The sequence below is a fragment of the Oryctolagus cuniculus genome, chromosome 1 (assembly GCF_051225735.1).
Source record: "Oryctolagus cuniculus isolate XC-2025 breed Fujian yellow rabbit chromosome 1, ASM5122573v1, whole genome shotgun sequence".
In the NCBI taxonomy this organism is placed as follows: domain Eukaryota; kingdom Metazoa; phylum Chordata; class Mammalia; order Lagomorpha; family Leporidae; genus Oryctolagus; species Oryctolagus cuniculus.
In genome coordinates, this window is record NC_142867.1 from 106,197,644 (window position 1) to 106,220,050 (window position 22,407).

General features: G+C 54.7%; 1 protein-coding gene across 5 annotated transcripts in view; it reads left to right on the plus strand.

The window, feature by feature from the left end:
• The window catches only part of ZBTB16 (zinc finger and BTB domain containing 16), a 186,450-nt gene that overhangs the window by 88,351 nt on the left and 75,692 nt on the right, over nt 1-22,407 (plus strand). For 4 of the 5 annotated variants that reach the window (XM_002708425.6, XM_089312848.1, XM_017343233.4 and 1 more), the window contains exon 3: nt 5,991-6,088. In XM_002708425.6, coding sequence (XP_002708471.1) covers nt 5,991-6,088 — 98 coding nt within the window. Of the gene's footprint in view, nt 1-5,990; nt 6,089-9,653; nt 11,967-22,407 lie in introns of those variants that run through there. The other variant, XM_089312849.1, reaches the window with a different exon arrangement.

Here is a 22,407-nt window from a genome sequence, read left to right on the forward strand (position 1 = left end):
CAGGTGGAGGATTAGCCTAGTGAGCCGCGGCGCCGGCCTGGGGTGAAATTCTTGAAAGCCTAATTCCTTTTTAGTCACTGCTTCCTGTTAAAATTAGAGCACAGGATGCTATATGGACTTTTGCATTTGAGTGAACTGTAGACAGACACTGCAGGTAGGTGTATGAAGTTGCATGAAGGTTCGGGGAAGATGAGTATGCCCTTTGCCGAGCTGTGTATGCCCTTCCCTCTCTCGGTTCCCCGTCTGCTTGGAAAAGGGAGGCCAAGGTGAGGTCATTTTTCCGCCGAGCTGAAGAGTCAGTGGCTGCCTTTGAGACAGAGAACATTGCTGGAGCCCTGGGATAGGACCTGCTGAGTGCCGCCGTCCATGGGGAGGCGTGGTAGCTTGTCAGGGCCAACTGGCCTTCGAGCCCTGCTCCAGACAGGACCAGGACCAGGACCAGGTTGTTTGTGGGATGCTGGGGTCTCCTGGGAGCTAGAACATGTTGGAGGCTGTTGGTTCTCGTGTGCGTAGCAGGCTTTTTTGGGGGTGGGGTGGGGGTGTCATTTAGATCTTGATTTGGATCTCCACCACAGATATGTCCCTCTCCTTCTGTCCTGAGGACCTTAGAAACCCTGAGCTGATCGAGTGACAGTTGTGGGGTCAGGAAGGGGTGACTTCTGTGTGTGGAGCAGCCTCAAACCGAGGATAGAGTGAATGTAAAGGACTTCCAGGATGCACAGACCTGGTTTGGCTGTTGGTCGTTAAGCTGAGAACGAGGAAAACAGGATCTTGCAGAAGCCCTTGCAGGTGGATCCCCCACTTCTTTCTTCCTCATTCAGGAGTGGGTGGTCCAGCCGTGGAGCTGCCGCCCTCTCACGTTCTCCAAGTACGGGTCCTAGCCCCTAGCCCCTAGCCCCTAGCCCCTAGCCCCTGGCCCCTAGCTCCTAGCACCATTCTGTCTAGCAAAACTCACAGCCAGGCAGTTTCATCTTGGCAGTAGGAGAGTGAGGTTGGGTTGCTGGAACTGAGAATTCTGTCCCTGAACCATCACTGCCTGCTGGTTGGTTCCAACCGTGCCATTTGTCTCTGGGCAGAGGAACTCAGAAGGAAATGTGGCATGGGTAGTGCTGGGCCTCGAGCCCCTCTCTCTCAGCCAGCTGGGGTCGCTGGCCTTTTGCTCTGGGCCCTTGGTGGTACAGTGAGGCCCTCTCCTGCCATCTTTCCTTGGTCTTCGGCTGCCTGAGTTGGAAGTGGGCTGAGCCCCTCCTGCAGAGAGGAGACACCGGCACAGAGGACCGCCGACTGTGGGGCTGCAGGAGAGGAGGGTGGGGCTTGGAGATGGTCTTTCCTTGCTGTCACTCAGGCTTGATGGAGGCTCCCCCGGGAGATGGGAGATGGGGCTCAGGCTCAGGCTTCACGCCACTGTGTAGTAGCCCTGGGCTTTCCTCGTGTGGACTCCAGGAGCCCAGTGCATGTGGTCCCGTTCTGCACTGGAGGCTGCCTGGGGAGCTGTTGTAGTTGGAACACTGCTGGCCTCAGCAGGGGAACGCCCTCGCCTCTACTCTGTGCAGAGGGATGTCTTCAGCAGAGTTGAGCAATCGCTTCGAGACTTGGTCTTCTCAAGAAAAGAAGACACAGACACGGCTTCCTTCGATGTGAAGTGTGCAGTCCAAACCAGACAGGATCTCTGTGGGTTTTCAGACTTGCAGTGGCTCGAGGGTGGTTCAGATGATGCGCTTGGGCCTTGCTCGCCTGGTTTTACTAGTGGGAGTTAAGAGTTGGTGGGAAGAAATGATCCTTCAGTTACTTGCTAAAAGGCCCAGATTCATTCAGCTCTAATTTCTTAACAGTGAGTTAGGTTTCTTGAGGATATAGATAGGAACTTGCCAGAAGTTAATGTTTCTCCCCTTAGCTGTGGACAGAAGTAAAAATCTGTTCTGTGCCAAGTGAGTTGACCTAATGGGTGAGGTGCAGCCTGGGTGGGGTCACCACGGAGGGTAGGGGAGAACTTGACTTTGCTCCCTAGACACGGACAGGAAGGAGCTGACTCATGGGGAGACGGATTCCCCATTGAGTAAGGGGTAGAGATGCTTGCGCCATGCTGGAACCACGTTCTTTTCTGGGTGGCTTCTTCTGAGAGAAGGGTGGGTGAAAACTCCCTCATCCACCAGACAGTATGAAGAAAGGCACACAGATGTGCCCAGCTGTTCTCCTTTCCTGTGTGGCAGTGGAGGCTGATGACCTCAGATGGCCATGAGCAGCTGAGCTGTGAAAAGGTAGCACCAGGTGGGGAAAAGGTGCGTGTGTGTGGTAAGGAAGAAAGAGGTAGACGGAGTTTGCGTTTTGACCTACATGCTTTGCAGTTGCATGACATGGTGCTGGTGCTGGGATAAGGTGTGTACAGAGGGATGGATCACAGGTTTGTACCAGTTAGCACTTACGCTCTAGAACCCAGCTGACATTCGGTTTCCACATGGGCCACTCTGCAGACTGTGCCACAGAATCTACTGATGGCTGAATCCTTGCACACACTCCAGTTCTGCTCCAGGAAGTCCTGTGAAGGGGAGAACCATCCTTGTCAGTCTTCCCTCGGTAAAGATGCCAGTAAACCAGGGCTGGGTTCTGCTGAACTTCCTTGGAAGCCCGGGAACTCCTCCCCTTTTCATCTTCTGAACTTTGTGTGCTGAGTCCAGGCTGCTCTGCCTGTGGGGCAAGACCTTTGTCCTTGTCCCACATACAGACTCACCTGGATGCTGTGCTCAGCCCTGGTATCCATGTCGGGCACTGAGTTAGTTTAAGCAGTTGCCCTGAGCATTGGACAGGATAGGACAGCTGTGACTTCGAAGACTGGGGATCACATGGCAACAGAGTGGTTCCAAAGAAAGGTTGGTGATGAGTTCTAGAAGTTTCTTACTAAAAGTAAATAGCAAGTGGATAAAGGAGGAAACTCAGGTCACCTGGATCAGAAGGGTTTACAGTGCATAAGTTGCTGGGTTGGGTCTGGAGTTTTGCTGGGTCTTTCCTAACTGGGCAACCTAGATGTCTGAGGGTGTCCCAGTGGGTGGTGACAGATGGGCATGGCTCAGGAAGAATCATTGTGTCCGTCAGAGGACTCCTTGGAGGCTGGGGAAAAACTTTTTTTTTTTTAAGATTTTTTTATTTGAAAGGCAGAGTTACAGAGAGACAGAGGCAAAGAGAGAGAGAGAAAGAGAGAGAGAGGTCTTCCATCTACTGGTTCACTTCCCAAATGGCTGCAACAGCTGGAGCTGGGCCGATCTGAAGCCAGGAGCCAGTAGCTTCTTCCAGGTCTCCCATGCGGGTGCAGGGGCCCAAGGACTTGGGCCATCTTCTACTGCTTTCCCAGGCCATAGCAGAGAGCTGGATTGGAAGAGGAGCAGCTGGGACTCTAAACTGGTGCCCACATGGGAAGTCAGCACTGTAGGTGGTGGCTGAACCTGCTATGCCACAGCACTGGTCCCGGGGTACAACTTTTGAATGAACAAAGTTCAGACGTCCTCCACTTCATTACAGGGGAGAAGGAATAGAGAGAATGTGGTAGGGTGGCTTGTCTTGAGGTGAGCTCATGACTGAGTCAGGATAGGGGTCGGGTCTTGCTCGCTGGGCATCTTCCCTCCACCCTGCTGCCTCTGTAGTAAAAGGGCAAGCATGACCACCTTACAGCATGCCGGTCTGCCTCCACCCACCGCTAGGCCGGTCTACCAGCATCTAGAGAAGGCAGTGGGGATTCCCAAAGCGCGTTGGCCAGGGTGAGGGATTTGACCTGGAACCCTGGGGAAGGAGATGGGAGCCCATGAGGGGACTTTAGCCTGGAGGTGGCTCCTGGAATCTGAAGACTGAGCACTGTGGAGTCCTTTTGGAAAACAAAAGCAGGTGGGGGGGTCTGCCCTGGTGCCCCTCCTGACAGCCACCCCTGAGAGGTGAGCACCGCCAACACATCACCACCGAGGGAAAGGAGGAAAAGGAGCGGCACCCCCTGCACTGCCACCCGCCAGGTCTCGCCGGGGCAAGTGAGTTTACTTGCCCCACCCTTTGTGATGCAAGCTTTTGCCACTCTGCAGAATGTCTATGAAAAAGCAAGCATCTGTTGTGCCTGAGCAAGGGCAGGAAGACTCTGCTCGTGTGTGTGTGTGTGTGTGTGCGCGCGCGCGCGTGCGTGCACTCAACGTGCAGGCACTCAACGTGCAGGCACATGCACTCACCCACCTGGGTACATATTTAAAAACATACTGTGCCCCAGACACGATTGGGACATGTCCCAGTGCCCAGTGTTGTGAAATATATTTGGAGTTAAGAATGTTCAGTAAAATGTTCTGCGCTGTTACTGTTTCTCAATTTGGATGGATCAGCAATGGCCAAGAGCAAGATGACATGAGGGGGAGGGGGAGGAGGGTGTCCTACAGGGTCACGGCTGGGTGTGTGTGTGTGTGTGAGAGTGTGCATGCGCCTGCGTGCACTTGGGATTGAGAAATCATTTGTCTTTGGCAAGGGGGTCAAGAGAAAGTAAGCAAATAAAACAGTGTGGTTGGGAAAGAGTTCTGCGAAGAGAACTGTATGTGACCCTAGCAGAAGGCTGCCTGCACTGGATACCACACGCTGTGATGGCCACAGACCGGGCGCCAGGCCGGGGGCTCACCGAGGAGACCATGTGGCCTGGACACACTGCTGGGTTCTCACTCTGGGATTCGGAAGGTGGTGGCAGTAGGTGGGCACTGGCGTCCAGATCTGGGTGCTGCTGGCTTGAGTGCCTATTACCCGCTGCCGCTCGCCCCATCCCATTTTATCTCACAGCAGCCTCAGGTCCCCAGCACTTTAATGCGGTCTTGGCACATCAGCATTCAGATTGCAATAGGTTGCTGGCTCTGAGAGGACCTTCTGTTCTCTCCTGCCCACCTCACCACCCCGCAGAACCTGTGTCTGGCTGCCATTTCCTGTCCTGTTCCTTCTGGCCCAGGGGCCCTGGAGGTGTTGTGAGGAAGGTGCTGACTAGGGCGGAGGTGGAGGCACGGAGGGCCTGAGAATGGAGTGTGGGTGGCTGGGCAGCTGGTGGCTCAGAGACTCTCCCAGGCTGGGGCGTGCTGCCAGCCGCCTGGTTCCCTGCATCTTACTGGGCTTATGGCTACTTCATGACCAAACACAGCATGTGGAGTTGGGGTGGGCGTGCTGTGCTGTTGCAGGCTGGGCCTGTGGCCAGATGTTGCAGGGGCCTCTGTCTTCCCAGGGCTGAGCACACATTCCAGACCACCTCTCAGAATCATTGTCATGGCAGAAGGTGTGTGAGAAGGTGCTTTGGAAAGCCTACAATGCTGCTCCCACCTTGTGGGTATAGAATGTCATCTGGTTTCTTGAAACCCTTCTTTCTGTTGGGACAAGACATAGAGGAGAGAGAAGAGGCTCTACAACTGGGGGTGTTTGCTGGAGTCACCGCAGTTCCTGGAACATCTGGATGATCGGTGGGGGGGGGGATACTCCTGTGTCCATAAAGACATTGATTCCTCCATCGGCTTATTCACGAACCTCCCCTGCTCCTGTCATTGGGATGGCCACCGGAGAGAGAGGTCAGACACAGGTTCGGCTCCCCTGAACCTCCTAGGTGGAGTGGGAGCCAGGCACATGCACGGTGAAGGTAGAGAGACTAACAGGCCTCTCAGCATCTGTCTGGTTATGCTGGGTACTTCTTCCTTCCTCCCTCTGAAACTAGATCTGGTTTTCCCCCTTGGTCTGCGTGCCTGCGGGTAAAGCAGTGGGCTGGGCTCTGTTCCTCTGTCCATTAGCCAAGACCAGGAAAGAATCCTGAGTTGGCAGCAGTCCATGGGTAAAAGGGGTGGCTGAGGCAGCCTGGGGACCCAAGGATGTGTCTCCATTCATGCCTTGCCCTCCGCCTGCTGTCCTCCTTACTGTAGAGGGATAGCACCAAGCCACCAGGTAGGGGTGGGCCTGCCTCCGTCCAGCCTGAGCAGCTGCAACCTGTCTTTTCCTTTCCCCTACAGGAAGCTGCACAGTGGGATGAAGACGTACGGGTGTGAGCTCTGCGGAAAGCGGTTCCTGGATAGTTTGCGCCTGAGAATGCACTTACTGGCTCATTCAGGTAGGCGAGGACGCCCCAACTGGCCCACTTGGCCACCTGCACCCCTGCTCAGAGTCTGCTGTGGCCTGGATGTCCCCCGTGCCAGCCTTGGTCCACTTTGCCCCGAAGCTCCTCCAGGTTCTCAGAGCAGAAAATCCATCTCAATGATGTGCCCATCTGTAGGCACCCACCCTCATGCTCTCCTGGGCCTCCCAGGGTGTCGTTGGGCACCCAGTGCCCTGTGTGATCTACCTTCCGAAGTAGGCTGCAGTTTCATTAGCAAAACAGTAGTGGAATTAGGTTCTCACTGTCTAATGAATCTGACTATTGGGTTCACATTATACAGGAGCCTTTAATTAAATAGATATAGAAAGGTTGGAACACAAAGCTAGTTATAGCGTGCTGTCTTTTGCAAGTTAATTTTATCCAATTCTAGTGGGGTCGACTGTGTGGCTGCTGGTAATTTTGCTCATGTTTGGGTAAAGCTGCTCTGCTCCACGAGGCGTGGAAAGTGGAGAAGGCCCCCGACATTCAGCAGGCCCGGGTGTTCCCAGGGAAGGGAAGGATCCAGCAGGTTGGGTGCCTCCGCCCCGAGCCCTGAGGCTCATCTGCCTTTAGCTGTAGAGGCGTCGACAGCTCCCTGCCAGGGGTGTGCTAGTTCGCTTGCCTTTCTGTCTTGGAGTCACTTGAGGACAGGAGCGTCTTCTCACCTGGTCTTGCTCTTGCTCTCCCCTTATGTAGACAACCCCCAGGTCCACCTCTTCTTTCCCCATACTGCTGCAAGCTCGAGCCTTGTGAAATGAGCATGGGCGTCTGGGTTGGGCTGGGGAGAGTTCAGATCATGTTGGTGATCTGGGCTTCCGTATGACCTTGGCCAGATGTATTTTGAGAAGCCCTGTCAATGCAGGGTTGCTAACGCATATACATGTGTGTGTATGTGTTATTTGTGTATTTGTATAGATATGTGTATTTGTGTGTATATATTTTTTTTTCTTGTGTATTAGGTGGCAGAATCTATAGTGGAGGCATCTGTAGCAAATTCCTGGCATAGAAGTGGTATTTCATAAATGTCAGTGGCTTTAGTGTATGCCTTCATCCCCTCTCCGTGCATTCCCCAAAGCTGTCTTGTCATCTCGCTCCAGAGACTCCGTGCCTGGTAGCCATGTGGTTCTGCCTTCTCCCCAGCCAGCCCTCCGTGGCCATGGTGTGTATGGGCTCTGCCGCAGCCTCTTCTGCTTCAGCTTAGCTGCCTTGCTGCGGAGCCCATGTGACCCTCTCCCATGGGCCCCATTCTTCCATCTCCCAGATCCAGGGACTCAACTACCGCCAGCAGCTGTCCGTCTCAGCGTGTCTGCTCCACCCTGGGGTCCCTGTGTCTTCCACTCCCATGGGGCCTCCACACCCCACCCCTTGTGCCCCCGGACCGGCCTGGTCCCTTCTCGCCTCAGCCCAGAGTCCCGAGTCCAGGCACCCCTGTGTGCAGTACCTGCTTGGTGCTCATCGCTGCTTATTTTCCTGCTGTTTTCCTGCACCATGTAGCTTCCTGTTTCCCTTCAGCTGTGGGCATTGTTTAAAGTTCAGCGTGTGGCTTTGTGAACGGTCTGCCACCCAGGTTAGCCATCCCTGCCCCACCATTGTTCCTTTTGCCCCCTGCCTCAGTGGCCTGGGGGGCCCTGCACCTCCCGGCCTGTTGTTAAAGGTCCCTTGTCCTCTCGGGAACTCGCCCCAGTGACCCGTTCCTTGAGCTCGGTGCACCAGCTGTGCTCGTCCACCTGTGGGGTTGCTGGTGGTGCTCCTGTCCTCCGAGACTCCGAGTGGTTCTCGCTCCACCGTCTGCTCAGGACAGTCCTTCTCCTCTGTCTCCCAGCGTCCCTTGGACAATGCCATCCTCAGCAGTTCCCCCCTCCAGCCAGAAGCAATCATGCCCTCCTCTGGGTACCCACATTTCTTTTTCAGAAGCTCTCTTTGGGCTCAGTCTTGTCTTCCTCGTGTTATGGTTACTTATGGTCTTGCCCTGTCTCTCCCACATGGAAGCCATAGTGATATGGTAGGAAGAATTTGGCCACTCACTTCTGGATGATGTGAGCTTGGAAAGAAATGTAAACTCTGAGCCTCAGTCTCTTAATCTGTAAAATGAGAACACTGAGCCCATCTGGAGATGTAAGATTCAGTCAGCTACTCAGTGCTGTGCTTTGTGTACAATCGGTCTTGGTAAATGTGGCTTTCCCTTTGCTCTTCTAATGGACCTTCAGGGGCAGGATCTGTCCTCATTGGGTCTGGCGTATTGCCTGGAGTTAACAAATGTTTACTGAATGAATGAGTGCAGCCTGGGAGGCCGAGGAACAACTCAGGAGAACTCTAGGCTCCTCTGAGGAGCTCACTGTGGGGGCAGCCTGGACCCCACTGGTCCACATTGCCCCTTCTTCCAGGCAGGCAGCCAGGTGGGAGTTAGCCACTGTCTCTCCTGTGAAGCACACGGCTGCCCTGTTGGAGGGGCCACCAGTGAGGGCAGGGGCTGCATTCGTACTTCGAGGTGGGCTCAGGGTCTCCCAATCAGACGAGAAGGTGGCTTTATTACCCTCTACCCCTGCCACCGTAGGGCTGGGGGTTCCCTGGGGAAGTGCTGCCCGGTCCTACTTGAGACACTACCTTGAGGTCCTGTGGTCCCATATGAATGCTTGGAGGCTTTGGGAGCTGGGTCGTGCTCCTACTTTTCTTTCCCTTAGCATGCCGGGCTTTGTGGGCAGCACAGCTGGCTGTGTGGAATGACTCGTCCTGCATCGAGGATTTGGGGCTGAGCAGGTGTGATGAGTCATGGTGGTGCTTCACTCACAGCCTGCAGAGTCAACTCTTATCTTTGGGTTCTTCCATGTCCCCAGCGGGTCCCTCACCCTCACTGGTGTGTCCTGGAAACAAAACAACACAGAGGGCTTAGTGCGGCTGGCTCACTTGCACAGTTGCTCACCTTGGGGCTTGCTGGAGAGTCCTGGCCTTGCTGGGGCATCAGGCTGGGCCTCACAGATGCCGGTGGAGGTTCCACCTGCTCCGATTGCTGCCCCCAGATGCCGGATCACAAAACAGTGTGACGCTCTAGAAGAGACGTTTGATTGGACAAGCTGAGATTTTGCATTTTGCTACTGCTCTGCTTTGAAGGTGTGTGCAGGCAGCTGATAGCACCAAGCAGTTTCCAGGTCTACAGTGCAGACCCATTGCACAGGAGCTAACTGGGGGAGGCAGTGGGGAGCCTAGAAAGGTGACAGTCACTCCAGAACCCTGGGGACCCTTTTGTGAAAAGGAGCCCCGGATCTGCCTGGGGGCCACGGCCACTCCCTTCCATGCTGCCCTTCGTTCCTGCTGTTCTGTGGGGCCGGGCGGAGGCGCTGCGTGGAGCTCACTTCCTCGCTAGCTCTGCGTGCCGCAGCCCCCGCCCCCTCTCTTGGCTAGCACTGCCAGTGTTTGTTATTGTAGTTCTGGCGCCCAGCCAGGCCTGGCTGCGAGCCAGACTTGTGGGTACAGTATGTACAGTGAGTGCTGAGCCAAGTTTGTCATCATACACGATTAATTTTTTTTTTTTCTGATCTGGTAGGGGTGGGGTGAAGGAAGAGGCAAGAAACGAGTTTCTCTGATGCTGGCGAAGAGGCCACACTGAATTCCGCCGAGATGTTCTTAAGAGAGAGGCAGAGAATGCGCCTGCCTGCTGCTCCGTAGCCTCTCCCTGGCTTCCTCCTCGGTTCTGCGTTTCCTATCGGATGGAATCAGCCTGCAGGAGATCCACAACGCGGGCCTTATTTCCAGTGACTGGAATACTAAATTTATACTCCTAAATCAGTTTGCTTTGTGTTGAAATTGACAATTTGTTTAATTAGAAGTTTGCTCTGTAGGAGGCCTGTCTGAGACGCAGTGCTTTCTCTCTCCTCTCTCTCTCTTACTTTCTTCTTCTTTTTCTTTTATGTGTTTTTAAGATCCTAGATGGTAGTAGGGAATGTTCAGTTTAATTGGAGTTTTTATTTAGATTTGAGTGCGTTAACTAATCAAGTGTTTATGAGACATACCTGATGATAACAAGAAGCTGCGGCGAACCAGCAGTAAAGTAACTCATGAACTAAAGAGGTGTCTGGATGCACAGAGGTGGCTTTTGAGGTCCGAAGGGTTTGAATATTGGGACTGGGAAGAAAGGCAGACTCAGAGGCTTCGCTAAGCTGGCCTGGGGCGGGGGTGAAGCTTGGGCACAGGACTGTGCCTGTGGGCGTGCGGAGGACCCCCACCCCTGCTGCCTTGCTGCTTTGTGGAGATTGGGCCCTGTGGGATCAGTGGCTCCATGATCTCTTTGCCTCTCCTTGTTCTCTGTCCCTGCAGAGGACACAGACTCAGGCTGGGACTGCAGTTGGGTGTGGTGGTGTTTCCCGTATGGGCAGGTGGATTGTTAGCAAGCACACACTAGCCCTGCTGGCCCCTGGTGCGGACTCGGCTGCAAGCTACCAGGGCTTTGCCTGTTTGGGTGGCCTGGCCCTGTGCTGGGAGCGCCATTCATTTCTGGGTCCCGTGAGACTCGGCGCATGGCACGTGCCGGGCTCTGTGCACTGAAGGGTGGAGAACACTGTAGCATCCCTGCCCTCAGGGAGTTTCCGTCATGAGATCACACCAAAAGAATGGAGTGTGGGCAGTGTGGCAGGACGTGGTGCCCAGGGAACTGTGCAGGCAGAGGGGCCCCCTTCCAGGGGAGGGCCCTCCTGGACAAACTGGGGAGAGCAGCTGAAAGCACCCAGCACAGGGAGAAGGGTGCAGGGCGTGCAAGGAGAGACAGGACAACAGCAGAAGGCCTTGAGTGGCAGAATGATTGGCGCTTCCCTGAAGCCCTGGGGAGCCGCTGCAAGCTGGAGAGGGAGGGACACAGGAGCAGAAGGGACTGCGGGACGTTCTGATGTGCACTGGGTGGCATCCTGGGGGGAGTCAGGGGGGCAGCCCATGCTGGCCACGGCTGGAGTGTGGAGAGCCCCGCCCTGGTTAGGGCCACATAGCCCTGTTGTGGCCGTTGGTCCCTCCCGGGGCCAGATTCCCTCCTCTCACTGCTCCCGTGCCCTTACCCAGGCATTGTGAGCTGTGGCCTTTGAGTCACAACCACAGGGAGATGAACATGGACTTGGCCTCGTAGATTTTCAGATTCTAGCAATGACGGGAGGTGGCCAGGGTCTGTCATGGGGGGCCTGGGTCATCTGTCCAGCAGGGGAGAGGACTGGTTCTCTTATGCTGTCCCCTGTGGTGATCCTGTGCAGGAAGACAGTAACCAGATGGCAAAGAAGAGTGCCTCGTCCTTGCAGCTTCTCATTTCTTTCTTTCTTTTTCCTTGCCTTCCTCCCTTCCTTTTTGGAGACTTAGCTTTGGGTTTCAGACTGCTCTTCTTAGAGCCCAAGAAGGTAGGGAAGAAAGTGACAAATTCCCAGAGGTGGTCCCCTTGCCCATGACCGGAGGGAGAGCCACCCTAGGGTCTCAAGATGGGGTCGTTGGGCCTGGGGCTGCTCCTCATCTTGCAGCTTCCTCTCCCTTTCCCCTCTCTCTTCCCGGGTTAGTGATCTGCTCAGAGAAAGAGATGGGGGGTGCAGGGACTGTCCGGTCAGGCATGGGAGAGCTCGTGGCCAGTCTTGTTTTTCTCTGCCTGCTCTGCAGCTACCTCCTTCCAGCTCCTGTGAGCTCTACCTTCAGGGTAGAGCCGGGAGATAAGGCAGGAGCAACCTATTCTGGACCCTAAGACTTGGCACCACCGAGGGCAGGGTTGTGAGGGTGGAAGAGACCAAAGATCAGAGGGTCCTCCCTTGGGTCTGTGTGGGTGGAGGGCGTGGAGAGAGAGAGAGAGCAAAGAGTGAAAGGAAGGCTGTTTCTCTGGTTCTCTCCTGAACACACTGCTCTCTCTCGCCCCCTCCCTCTGAGGTTGGCCTGCTTCCCGAACTTTTTCCCAGAGTGGTGTCGTCACTGGCCTGCCGGCAGGTCTGGATGTTCTGCCAGCATTCCAGAGAGTTTATGATCGCTTGCAGATGCGCCTCCAAGAACACACTGTACCCAAAGCAGAAATTAATGCAGGCTTGACTGCCGTCCAAGCCCATACACGGGAGAGAGGAAAAAGAAAACAAAAACTGTTTAATGCTGTTTATAAATTATACACTGGCTGATGAAAAATACATTTCTCTCCTGCCCCCTTCTCCTCTCCCCTTGCCTCACTGCCCCCTGCCCAGCCCCGCCCCCTCTCACTTTCTGCCTCAAGAGCTTAAATGGAGACTGAAAGAATATAGTTTTGCTTTTTAGCTCCTGTTTTGGCTGAGATCCGAAACCCTGCCGCCGATTCACAGCCCGAGTGTTTCTCCCTTTTACCTGATGAAATATACTGATATTCTAGCCCAGATGGGTGTTGTTGATTTTGCTGTCAGGGTGTTTTGTTGCTGTTGTTGTTTGGTGGGTTTTGGGGTCAGGGATTGTGTTGACAGCAAGTGTCAGGTTCTGTGTGATAGTCCCGGGTGCGATGCTGGCCCCAGCGAGGACAGATCCCCTGCTTCTGTCTGTCCATGGATGGGCCCTGGGTGTGCGAGCCCAGGGCCCCCAGCCCCTGAAGAGCTCTGGTCAGGCCAGCTGAGCTGAGAAAGTTGGGAAAGTTGAGTGCAGGTCATGGTATAAAACAGTATTTGTACCACTTCTCTCCCAGCCTTGTACCTCCAGACCCTGTGTGAGGAAGAGGAGGTTTGCATCTCTCTCCCCCCACACGCCCCCCAAATACACACGTCTCTGCCTCCATATGGTGCCTTGGCAGGGGTTGGGGGAAGATGGTTCATCCACCCCTTTGGATCCCAGCCTCTCCCGGCACCTCGCAAGCCCCCCATCCCAATTTATTCTATAAATTCGCTTCCACATTATGTCTATCCATTTACATGGCTTTTGTGTTTTTTAATACTGCTAATGTTTATCATTTGCCCAACAGGCTCGACAGATTTTGCTTCCTGTAGAGCATCGCGGCTGTAGAGCCCCCTCGTTGCTAAGGAGCAGTCTCGCCGTACTGTAATGGGCTGATTGTGTATTCCGCTCAGCACTGTCTCTTATTTTTGTATGCAAGACAAAGTGTTTTGATGGAGGACGATTGCGGCAGTGTCTGGAGGCTGTTTGGAGTTTTATGGGCTGTACAGTACACTGTGTGCTCTCTGAACAGAACACAGGCTGTTGAATTTTGGATGGGATTTGTCATTTTCCCCCCTCCCCCAGAGAAGAGCCTGTCAGATAGAACATTACTTTAAGGGTGGAGGAAAGAAAGTGGAAATTATGTAATAATCTTCCTCCTCCTCCTCCCTCTCTCTGCCTCCCTCTCTCTGTCTCCCTCTCCTCTCTCTCTCTGTCTCCTCCCCACCCCCCAATGGTTTTTCTACCCCGAAGTAGGGTGGTTTCTCCCACGCGGCCCCTCTCCTGCACCACTCGGGTGTGCAGACCTGGCTGATGACGCTCCTACTAGGAAATGAAGGGAGTCCTGGGGGTAGCTGCAGGGACAGCTGTCTATCCACCGTTCACTCTCACTCTCTCTCCTTGTCTTCCTTACTTCTTCCATCCATCCGAAGTGTGGGCTGCTTTGCGGTCCTAGTTTTTGTCTGAGGATGAATGGATGATGGGGGCTCAGGGTTGGGGTATTTGCATAGGGTCCACCCGCAGGCAGTGCCCTTTTCTTACGTGCTGCTTTCACCCGCCTCTGCCTTTCTGGACGTGCACCCTGCTGGAAGGGTTCAGAGGGGGGCTTCCATGCCGCCTTCCGGCCCCAGCTCCATTCCCCGGCTGTGCCTGGGTCTCGGCCTCTGGGGCTCAGGTGCTGCCTTGCCTGGTCTGTCACGCTGTCGCAGGCTGTTGCTCGCCATCTCGGTGGTGGCAGGTGTGTGGTTTGAGCGGCGCTCCCCTGTGCTCCTTCCATCTCCCCAGCTCCTCTCATCGCACTCCATCCCTTTGTCCTCAGTCCTTGTCTGTGTCAGCCTCAGGCTCTCTTGACAAGCCTCCCTGTGTGTTTCCTGTCTTCCTTCTGTCTTTGTCTTAATTTCCATCTCTTCTCACTGTCTGTCTGTCTCCAAATCCCTCCCTCCCTCTGCCTGGAAGTTTCTTGGCCTGGAAGTTAGGCAGTAGTTGGAAGGGGGAACAAAATGTCACCCTAGCCCAGAGGCCTGGGGAGACTGTAGAATGTCCCCAGCACTCAAAACCTCCAACTCTTGACTCGTAGGGATGAACCTGGGGCTTCTCTGCCTCAGAGCCTGCTCTTCCTAGGTCCCTGGATGTTTTCTAAGCTGGGTTAAGGCTTTGCGTGAAGTAGATGAGCAAGGTTAGGCACTGTGAGGCCCTTGCTGGACTTGGCCACTCAAAGTCCACCTTACTGGTGCTCTGCCTCCCTCTGTCCTGCACACTGAGTGCAGAATCCTCCTGACACCTTGCAGATGGTTTGCCCCACGTGCCCACAGCCTGGCAGTGTGCCCGGCTCCTAGAAGGCTTCCGATAAGTATTTGCTGAATAAATGAGTATCCTGTCACTCAAGCGGTGGACAACTTGGGCCTATCTGGGTTTGGTGGGGCCTGAGGTGCCCCCCCTTGGACACAGATTCGGAGTATCATTCGTGAGAGCTGCTCCAGGGCAGGGGCTGGTGCCAGGGAGGGCCCTGAGGCTCTGGCTTTCTCAGTCTTGGGGAGAACGAACCACAGGGAGCCATCAGGAGTGGAGGAGGGCCCCAGAGATGGAGCAGCTGAGTGGGGGAGACTTGGGGCTTGGGGGGCGGGGAATCTACTCAGCTCTGGTGACTCAGGATGTGCACAGGCCTTGGGCTTGTATTCCACTGGGCTCAAGCCAGATCCCCTTGCTTTTGGTAAGCTGTGGCTGCCCCAGCGAGCCTGGGAGGGAGTCTCTTGATCTTTCAGTCTGTTCTCTTGATCTTTCAGGCTGGTTGGTCGGGACAGACCCTAAGCACCTTCTCACCCAGAGGCACCAGGAGGATAGGCACACGGGGTGGCCTCTCAGCCTCCACACTGCCCCTCGGTGACACTCAGAGAGGTGGCGTTGTGTGCACCTGCCCGAGTGGTCCTGCTGACTGCATCTCTCTGGCTCTGCTTCTCTGGAGCAGTGGAATTGTGAGTCTAGTTAGGGCAGAGGATTGGACCCCTCATAGTGTGTGTGTGCGCATGCACCTGGGAGAGGGGCAGAGAGGTGACAGGGAACACATGCAGAGGTTCTGTGGCGCTCGCAGCCTCACTGTTGGTCAGGGTAGGTGGAGACAGTTGATTCAGATCTCTGGGCCAGAAGGTGGGGAAAGCTGCTGTTGTATTCCCAGCAGTGAGGGGCAAGGTCCTAATCAGAACACTGCGCGTGCATGCGTGCGTGTGTCGGGGGTTGTGTGTGCAAGCGTGAGGCAAAAAAAAAAAAAAAAAAAAAAAGAGAGAGAGAGAGATTGAGAAGCAGCGTTTACATGAAATACTCAAAATTGTTCTTTTGCTGTAATGGGCCCGCACAGACCATTACCTTAAGATTCAAAAGCTAAATGAGCTCATCATATCTAGTGACTTCCACCGACATTCATGCTTGATTGCAAAGCCTGCTTTACCTTTGCATGGGGACCTCCGTGCTGCTTGTTAATCCTCCGATGTGGCAGGTTCAGCCGGGGGCTTGCTGGTGCTGTGTGACCCCCGCCGAGGAACCCTGACCTGTAGGGCCCCGATTGGGGTTTCTGAGGAATCCAGTGGGCTAAGGCGGGACCTGGGTTGACTTCGGAGGGGACAGAAGTTTGCGGGTTTTTTTTTCCTGTGATAATTCGAGTTTCCCATGAATGATTCTGTGTTGCGCGCACTACTATGCATTTTCATAACTGTCTCCTCTGCTTTGGGTAAAGGAAGGGAGGGAAAAAATAACAGCAGCAGCGTTCTGTGGGCAAAGGAAGAAAACAAGAGAATGGGGCAGAGAACAGGCTAAATTTAAAATTGTAATTGGCTGACTTCCACTGGCTTGCGGGTGTTTTAATGACTCATAATAACTTCATTTAAAACCAGCTGAGCAGAAAATAGATTGGAGAGGAGCCTCGGGCCATTATGGATTTGTTTTTTTTGACAAGCTCGGTTTTCAGCAGTCAGGAAGGCTCTCAGAGAGGGCTTGGCTGTGTTTCTCTCCTCTCTCTTCTCTCTCTCCCCCTCTCCCTCTCCCCCTCTCCTCTCTCTTCTCTCTTCTCTCTCCTCTCTCTCTCTCTCTTTCCTTCCCCCACCCCCCTCAGGTTTGGTGGTCTGCCCGGGAGAGAGAAACCAGGGCTAGTTTATTATTATTTCTTAGACTCTCCCCCAATCCTTTATTTTTAACTGATTAAAAATAGATGCCTTGAGGTAATATTTTAGCATCAGTAGGATTTTTTTTCCACTTTTGATGTGGTAAATGGAACATAAATAAAATTGTTTTCGAAATTACGGAATTAATTAGGTAGTAAAGCGGCTCTAGTGCATGCATTCCCTTTGCCTTTTGGTTATTCCCCAGCCTTGATCCGTATCTGGGGGGCGTGTCCCTGTTTTCCCAGGCCCCTCCTCCTCACCCCCAGCTCCTCCTCCCTCCCACTGCAGACCCAGCCTTTGAATGGCGAGATTCTTTCATCATCCTGGCAACAGCCAGGTGGTTTTTCAGAAATCGGTGGGGTTTGGGCAGGACTGATCTATCTGGTCACCCCTTCAGTCCCAGGAAGCACGAGTTTTGGGAGCTGAAGGCAAAGGCTCTCACCTGCCCCTGGCTCCTTGGAATGGATCCTGTCCCTGTGCCGGGAATGGTGCCAGGCCAGCCAGGGGTCCCTTTCTCCTCTCTGTTCAAAGTGAACCTGCTCAGCCGTAGGATGCATCTGTCTGGGCAGGACAGGGGCCGCCCCATCTGATCGTGTGTATGGTTTATCTGCTCCCTTAGGGCCCCCCGTCACCCTCTTTGTAGAGTAGCTATTTATCTGTGATGCCCTTCTCACCAACTAGGCTGCAGACTTCTTGAGAACACGTGGCTTATTTCTGTGTGTCCAACCCCCCCCCCCCGCCCCGCCCCGCAACTCCCTGATCTGGCGTGGTCACCCACCTGCATAGCGGCTGTCGCATTTGGCATGGGCAGGTGTGTGCATGAGCCCAAGGAGGGAACACACCCAAGACACCCCTGTTTCCTTCCAGCCCTGGGAGCCGCCAGTCTGAACACAGACAAGCGGGAGGCAGGGCCCTTGTTAGTGGCGGGTTCTGTTGCACCCTCACGGCCTGACGCACAGCAGCTCCCGGTAAATACTTGGCATCTGTTCAATGAGTGAGTGGCTCAGAATGGATGCAGGAGACTCGGGAAAGAGAGGAAGGTATTTACGCTTCCCGAGTGCCTGTTGTGTTCCACGCACTGAGCCTGGTGTTTTGCATATGTGAGCTCACTTAATTTTCCATTCATCTTGGAAGTGAGACAGGCTGGTTCCATTTGACAGCTGAGAACACTGAGACTGTAAGAGTCAGCTCACTTGGTGAATCCTCTATCTGTGGCGCCAACATCCCGGGTTCTAGTCCCGGTTGGGGCACCGGCTTCTGTCCCGGTTGCTCCTCTTCCAGTCTAACTCTCTGCTGTGGCCTGGGAGTGCAGTGGAGGATGGCCCAAGTGTTTGGGCCCTGCACCCCATGGGAGAACATGAAGAAGCACCTGGTTCCTGGCTTTGGATTGGCGCAGCGCCGGCTGTAGCGGCCATTTGGGGAGTGAACCAATGGAAGGAAGACCTTTCTCTCTGTCTGTCTCTCTCTGTCTATAACTCTACCTGTCAAAAAAAAAAAAAAAAAAAAAAAAAAAAGTCAACTCGCCCAAGAGCACACAGCCAGGCAATGGCTGGATCTGAAGCCAGGCCCTTTGTCCCCTCCTGCCTACCCTTGCTTTTCTTCTAGTAAACGCTACAGCTGCTCCTGACCCTGAACCTCTGGCCTACTGCTTTTGAGTGCTTGACCTGCTTTTCTGTTTGTGGAGCTAACCCATTGTCTTAGGCCTGGGGAGTGAGATTGGGAAGGGTCTGTGCTTAGGGGTCCTGGGGTGGGGTGGCCAATACAGTCATTGGTTACTGCCCCACATGGCCTTGCACCTGGGCCACCAGGAGCAGGTGTGGCTTATTAGCCTCTTCCTGCTCTGCCTGCACAGGAAGTGTTCCCTGGTTGCTGAGGTGTGGCCATTGTTCCTGCACAATGCCTTAGGGTGGATGGTTCTGGGAGCATTGCTGGAGGGTCTGGGGGTGGCTCTCCCCACCCAGGGGAGAGCTTGGCTGTGTCCTGGCCTCACTTCTGCTGCACGGAGAGGACTGGAAGTAGAGAGCTGCGTGTGTGGGCCCTGCTGGGGGAGGAGGCATGCTGCTGCGCTCGGGTAAACTCACCTCCTGCAGCCGTACACTTGGGAGCCGGGACCAGAAGCTGCTTAGAGCTCTAGCCCTCGGAGTGGGGTGGTCAGGAGGACTGTAGCCGCCCTGCCTGGCCCTGCTGACTGTGTCCTGTGAAGCTGGACCACTTGGCATGGGGGGTAGTGCTGCCTCTTCTCTGACAACCTCGTCTTCCCCAGGCACACGCTGGGGCTGCTGGAGCCCTCTCTGGGGAGCAAAAGATCCGCCAAATGGGAGCCAGATGGTGAAGATTGGGCAACCGAGAAAAACCTCAATGACTGTTCCGGGTCACACGCATGGCCCTCTCCTGGGGAGAAGTCGTTCACAGCCACTGAACTGAAGGCCAGTGGCATGGGCAGGGGCGTGAAGCCAGTGTCCTTCCCTTGGGGAGTGGGCAGTCTGGATGAAAGGGGGACAGCAGTGCCCCGGCAATAGACAGTGTCACCTGTGGTTGGTGTGCTCCTTGACCCCACAGGGGGAGAGAGGTGAGGAGAAAATGGCTTCACGTAGGAGGTCTGTGGGGTTGGGGTGGGGTCTTCCCCACTTCCTTCCCCGGAAGGAGCCGTATGCTGGGTAGTGGGCTAGTTTTCTGGACTAGAGGGGTTGAGAACTTGGCTGAGCCGGAACTGGCTAGCAAGCTGCTCCTCCTCTCCGCCGCTGCCGCCGCAGCGTCTCAAAGAGGCTTAGAGCCCAATGCCCTGCACTTGAAGTCCTCTTCTCCCACCTCAGCTGGTCCCTTTACCAAACGAACGCACCTGTGAAAAGGATGCTTTCAACTTGGGTCCAAAGCCAGAGGAGTGTTGATTTCTTGGGAGGAGGTCTTTATTTTTTATTTTTATTTTTTGACAGGCAGAGTGGACAGTGAGAGAGAGAGACACCCTCCAATGGCTGCCGCGGCCGGTGCGCTGTGGCCGGCGCACCGCGCTGATCCGATGGCAGGAGTCAGGTGCTTCTGGTCTCCCAGGCTGGTGCAGGACCCAAGCACTTGGGCCATCCTCCACTGCACTCCCTGGCCACAGCAGAGAGCTGGTCTGGAAGAGGGGCAACTGGGACAGAATCCGGCGCCCCGACCGGGACTAGAACCTGGGGTGCCCGTGCTGCAAGGCGGAGGATTAGCCTAGTGAGCCGTGGTGCTGGCCGGGAGGGGGTCTTGATGAGCCCCCAAATATGCTTTGAGTGTCCGGAGCTCCACAGAGCGCAGGCTGAGCAGACAGACTGCAGAGGGTGACCCCTGGGAGAGGTTTAAGACAGACCTGGCCTCCCAGGAGGGCATTTGTGGGCCCTGTCTCACGCTGAGGCATCCAGGATTCCCCATGAGTCAGTCCCTTAGTGCAACAGGAGCCCGCGGTGGAAGGCGGTGGGAGAGGGCTGGTGCTTCTGTAGTTAGGGGCTCCTTTGCTCGGCTCTCTCCAGGATTCAGCTTGACAAAGACGTCTCTTCTAGACTTTCCCCCCTGCAGCTAGTGTTGTGGTGTAACGGGTTAAGCCGCTGCCTGTGATGCCAGCATCCTTTATGGGTACTGGTTCGAATCCCGGCTCTTCTATTTCTGATCCAGCTCCCTGCTAATATTCCTGGGAAAGCAGTGGAAGATGTCCCAAGTCCTTGGGCTGTTGCAACCACATGGGAGACCCGAAAATCCTGGCTTCGGCCTGGCCCAGCCGCAGTCATTGTGGCCCTCTGGGGAGCAAATCAGCAGATGGAAGATACCTGTCTTTCTCTCTCTCCCACTTCTCTGTAACTCTGCTTTTCAAATTAATAAAAACCTTAAAAAAAAAAAAGACTTCTCCCTGGTAGTTAACATTAAACTTCTTCCTCCTTCCCACCACTCCAAAACTAGTCCTGTTTTGATTGTGGTTCTTTTGCTTGCTAGGGAAGAGGGACAAAAAGGCAAATTGTAAACTTTTCATTAGGTAGCTGGGATAAAAAGTCTTCTGGGGTAGTCGGATTGAGTCTCGCTCGGCAGCTCTCTCGCTGACTATTAGAAGCTAATTGAGCTGGGGCAGCTCACTGGCGGCTGCGTGTTGTTGGCGTAATTATGCAAGCCCACAGTCGTTTTCAGTAACAAAGTAACTCCAGGTAAGGAGAGAACTCGGAAACTTCTGATTTGCTGGCATCTTCCCCCATTGCCTTTGTTAATAGGAGTCCAGGATAGACAGTGGACGGGAGAAGGGAGGCTGCTGTCTGTCCCCTTCCCTGGGGCCTGATGGGAACAACCCAGCGCAGGTGAGCAAGCCCTGCTGGGGGCCAGTTTTGCACTGATTGAGATTTCGGGTCTCGATTAAGACGCCCTGGAGTAATGGACCGAGAGGAACAGGTGCAAGCTTTGGCGCTGACCCGGGAGCAAGGAGACTGACAGAGCCGTCTTTTTTGCTTACCTGTGTGCTGACGGCAGGCCGCGGGTACAAGTACTGAGAGCAGAGTCATACCCTTTGTCTCTGCTGGGGTTGCATCCTTCCTGGGTAGGTGAGCTGCAGTTTGGATAAACCAGACCGTGATGAGAACCTCGGGGGTCTTTTCCATCCCACAGGATTGTAGGTGGTGAACATCTTTAGCCTTGCCATGCTACCCAGAACTCCACCCCCATTCAGAATCTTAATGAGGAGGTGGGAAACGGGCATCCACGGGGCCTGTGCTCAGTGGGCTGGGAAGGGCCTTTCAGTGCCCTTTGGTAGGGGCCCCAGGCGCAGCCACGCTGAACACGTCCTCTGGGCGTCCCTGCCTCACCTCTGGCCTGCAGCCCAGCAGCACTGAGTCATGCCCCTCAGAGAACACCATGTCACTGTGCCTCCTGATGGAGCCCCCGACCCTCAAGGTGACAGGGGAGTCATTGTCAGCGCGGCGCTCCAGCTGGCTGCCACCACGTGGCCGGCCTGGCGTCCTGCCCTCGCGTATCGACCTGCACAGCCTGTGGCTGTGCCCTGGAGGCACACAGGGCTGTGCAGAGCGTGGCTGACTGTTTCGCTTGCTCCTGCTTCTCTCGCTTCGGTTTCCAGGACTCCTTTCAGTCTCTGCCTGGACCGTCTTTTTTTCCTCCATCTCCCAGTTAGGAAAGTTTGCCACAGTCAGGGGCTGGCTGAATCGAGGCACCAATGTAGTGTTTGCTTAAATTGTAAAATTAGCTGGGGAAGTTAATGAGGCGTTCCAAAGAGCGGAGTGTAGAGAAAGGTGCTCCCAGCACCAGGGGGTAGACAGGGTAGGGACAGGAGCCACTGCCCAGGTGTGAGGCAAGGGTCAGCCAGGCAGTGTCCAGGCTTAGGACTTCGCTGTCGCTTGCTTGGCAGTGGCACCTGAGATGTCATCTCCTCTGGCTCTTGGGACAGCTCCTCTGGCCCTTCTGAGTCTGTTGAGATGCCCTACTGCAGCTCCAGGGATAGCCCCAGACTGCCCACAGCTGCCCTCGGTTAGCTGCTCTGGCACCCTCCTGCCTTTTTTTGTTCTGGGCAAGGAAGAAGAGACAAAGACTAAATGCTTTGTCTTAGGAGGAGCACCTCGTGGGTGCCAGTTTGTGTCCTGGCCGCTCCACTTGCGATCCAGCTCCCTGCTACTGACCTGGGAACAGCAGCTCAGGGTAGTCCAAGTGCTTGGGGGCCCTGCCTCCCACAGGAGAGACTTGGAAGATGCTCCTGGCTTCAACTTGGCTCATCCTTGGCTGTTGCAGCCATCTGGGGAGTGAACCAGTGGATGAAAGATCTGTGGCTCTGTCTCTTCCTCTCTCTCTCTCTCAAATAAATAATCAATCTTTTTTTTTTTAAAGGAGCCCATAGTGGAAAGGAGGAGGTTAAAGACAGCAATGACAATGATAGCCAGCCAACATCTACTAAGGGCTTACAGGTGCCAGGCACCGTGCCTTAGTGTTTTCTCCGTTACCACATTCGGTCCTCACAAGACCAATGTGAAGCCAGTACTGTGGTTTTGTATCCATTTTGCACATGAGAAAACTGAGTTTACG